This window comes from Limulus polyphemus, unplaced genomic scaffold, assembly GCF_000517525.1.
Source record: "Limulus polyphemus unplaced genomic scaffold, Limulus_polyphemus-2.1.2 Scaffold6905, whole genome shotgun sequence".
Lineage (NCBI taxonomy): Eukaryota > Metazoa > Arthropoda > Merostomata > Xiphosura > Limulidae > Limulus > Limulus polyphemus.
In genome coordinates, this window is record NW_013672515.1 from 9153 (window position 1) to 13034 (window position 3882).

General features: G+C 29.6%; 1 protein-coding gene across 1 annotated transcript in view; it reads right to left on the minus strand.

Annotated features, from left to right (window-relative positions):
• Window positions 1-37: 37 nt before the first annotated feature.
• The window catches only part of LOC106474169 (poly [ADP-ribose] polymerase 3-like), a 33445-nt gene continuing 29600 nt past the window's right edge, over window positions 38-3882 (minus strand). Inside the window, exon 13 of the mRNA XM_013934861.2 lies at window positions 38-2800. Coding sequence (XP_013790315.1) covers window positions 2631-2800 — 170 coding nt within the window. The 3' untranslated portion in view covers window positions 38-2630. The remainder of the gene's footprint in view (window positions 2801-3882) is intronic.

Consider the following 3882-nt stretch of genomic DNA (forward strand, 5'->3'; position numbering starts at 1 on the left):
GGTAAAAGTTTCTTCGGAAAGAATTTTTACGGAAAATTAACAAACGAACGGAGACGTAACAATATCATATATATATATATATATGAACCTTGAAAAACAATGCTATAAGAAACATACAACATTTTGATCTAACACATTATTTACTATGAAACCAACTGATTTATTGTATAACACTTTATACCAATAAAGTCTACAGAGTTGTAGCACAATATAGGTAATTAATGAATTATTGGAGTAACACAGTATTTATCAAGCAAACTTGTAGCTTATTTCTGTATAACACACAACATAAATAAAAACTGTCAACATTTGCTTTAACACTTCATGTTGTGAAAAACCTACAGACTCTGAGTACAAGGTAGATATGTAATAAAAAACTCCCATAAGGACTAAATAATATGATACAGTACCAACACCCTACTGCTCAATTCTTGATATACTAAGTACTTGTGGTTAATGGAATATAAGCTTGAATATCTTGACAAATCTGCTGTTTGATATAACAGATAAAATGCATTGTATCATTTTATGTAGCAACCCACTCACAATAAAAAATTGTTGACAATGATATAAAAATCTTGCATTGTATAAAGCCTCACAAACTATACTTGATGCAATACAGAACAGAACATAAAAGTCATAAAAAGTCATGTAAGTCATAAAAATGTGCTGTCAAACATTGTAAAACCCCATACTTATTATTCAATTTGATATAACACTTAGTGGTTATTGAAAACCAGCATCCAATTCGTGTATTACACAATCAAATAAAACTTACCAATGCACACAAATTATTTTCAGGCAGAGAAATAAATTCATTTACTTCAACGAGAACTGTCAACAACAATATGTAGGATGAATCACAACTATGAACCCACCCAAAATATTGTCCAATTTGGATATTGTTTGAATGTTTTACTTCTACAGGCATATAAATGCAATTTTTTGTCAAGTAAAAAACAATGCAGTAGCAGAGGAAACTCTTGCCACCAAGGAGCTGACTAGTTATGTCACTGAGGTGCAGGCTACAATCTGAAAATGCTCCCCTAAACAACCAGTACCTAACAGAACCCATGTTGAAGGGCATCCATTAGTAACAAAACTTGCCCAGCATTTACATGCCTTTAGAAGTAACATATCCAAATCATACAATATTTTGTGTGGCTACATAACTGTGCATCATTCTGTCTTTCAAAAATAAATCAAGTGGTTTCAGAAAATTCCATAATTTTATATGGTTAATAATACAATAACAATATCACAGCACTATAATCATTACAACAAAAATAATAATTCATATTTATAGTGTATTTTCTTAACTTGTCCAGTGCAAGGCAGTTGACTAAACTAATATGTACTATCAGTACTGATCTTGACTGTTCATGATCACAGAGAAAAATAAACAACTAGTAATTCTTGAGATCTGATCTCTCATCCAATAATTGATGAAAAAGATGAACAAGCACTTTAATTCTACAGATAAGTTAGAAAGAGTACTTGGTTCTTATCAGCTTATTGAATAAGATTTTAAATCCAGCAAGATGTTTATAAAAACAACTTCTGGAACATTACATATTACATACTGACTACAACTTCTTTCTAAATTAATGCTTCTTAATAAACTGATGATTTTACAAATTTTAACAAAGAGAAAATACAGAAAATATATACATACTTTCTATTTCTCACACACAAATAAAAATTATAAAAACTACAATTTATGTATAGCAGCATTCCCATGAATTGAAATCAATTACAATATAAAGAATCAATATTAATATCATATCATAGAAAAGAAAACATTTTTAAATAGCAAAACACTAAATATAATTCATTAAATACATGTTTGACAAAACATAAACAAAAACTTCTTTGAGAAAAAGATCTAATCATGACTGTTTGAGATAATTCATGATTCTAGAAATTTTCTGTTTCCATACACACAGTCTTCTCTGTTCCCTAATCTGTTTATATAATATAATAAAATGTAAAATTGAAGTATGCTTGGATTTCTCTGTTGTTAAGAGAATAATATGGATATTACTTGACTGGGTTTTCAAACTGAAAGATACTTTAGAAGTATCTACATACCTAATTAGCAGAGGTTAATACCCTTAATTAGAAAAAAAAACTATCAACAACAGAACAATAGTTAAAATTACTTTTCTCTTAGAATCATTGGCAATGTTAGGGAGAGGAGAGAGTTGGTCAGCACTGACCTAAATACTTGTCCACCTACCCAAAAATTTCCAAAACAGAACTACAACTCACAGAATACCACATCACATAACTCTTTACATTTAGTTAGTCCATTTAACTTTGCAGTCAATCACAGAAAGAACTGAGAACATTTGAAAGCTACTAATTGTGGATCACCTTGGTAACATTGAGCCCCAAAGAAAAAATAATCATACTTTAAAAGTTTGTAATTTATCTTTCATGACTCTCCCAATCGATCTGTCTGCCTCACACCTCTCTCCCACCCCTGCCCTACTTTCAAAATCCTGGAACGGTAGCTACTTACAACAACAAAAGAAAAAAGTGTGTATATATATATACGTATATTAAGTGTTCCTTATTAAAATTTGTTTCACTATACACTCAAATAGACCTAACAAGAATTTTACATCTCAAAACTTCAATTTTAGAAGATATCGAAGCCTAGCTTGGCTCTCTTTGTACACCAAATATTCACTCTGAGAAAAACAGCTTTTATTGTACTGAGACATAGTAATGGGTTTTCCTTGTGGTACAATCACCTTAGCCCCATCTAGCTCTAGATATGTATGTTTCTTAGGATCTGAAAGTGAACAAAAAACAGAATATCACCAAATGTCTTAAGCAACTCAGAACATACTTATATTAAGCTTTGTTGTAATCACATCACAAGTTCATTAGCACCGCAATCATCCAGCTCTTCTTAATACATTCTCACCTTCCCTACTGTTAGTTATTAGAAATATTTTCCTCATTTCTGTATTCAGACAATGCTAGTAAATAAATACTACAATTATTTTCATTTTTGGAATTATGTTACTTCTCTCAAATTCATTCTTTGGAAGATTTTTAATTATTTGTATATAAATAATATTATAAGTTTTAAGTAATAATCTAGACATGAAAAAAAAGGAGACAAACACAAATTCAGTATTAAATTTGATGTTATTTTGACGTAACGGCAGGATCATACTTGGATTATTTCAATAAGTGTTTATGAAGATTTCATGCATACGGTAAATAAGACAGTGAATGTTTCTGATTATATTACACTATAATTATCTATTGTTGTTTGGCCAACTCATAGTTTGCGTACCTTTGAATGTTAATACATTTCTCTATTAGATGAACATCCAATCTTTTATATTAATAGTAGCAAGTGTTATGTTTATATGTATTATTTTACCATATCATAAACTAAGCTAATAACTGAAATTTTATGCTCTTTCTAATGCATAAGTTATGTTAAGAGCATCAGATCCCTCATGTATAAGTGAAATAATACTCAAAGTTTTGCTAGAAAATACATTTTTTACTTGCAAATGTGTTTCTATAAAGAAAGCTCAGAAAAAAATATGATCAAAATGTTATGTAATATATTCAAAGTAGTGAGTACAAATGTCTGAGCTTAATCAAATTAGTTCTATTAAACGGAATTTATTAAAGTTATTACTGTCATGATACAAAATAGAATTACAAAAATTTAAGTACTTTATTAAAGAAATATTGAGATCCAACGAGTACTCCTAATTCAGTTCAAGAGTGTGTTTATTTGTTTGTTGTTAAGCACAAAGCTACACAATGGGCTATTTGTGCTGTACCCACCATGGGTATGGAACCTGAATTTTTTTTAGCATTATCGTTTAAGAGCTTCAAGAAGAATTC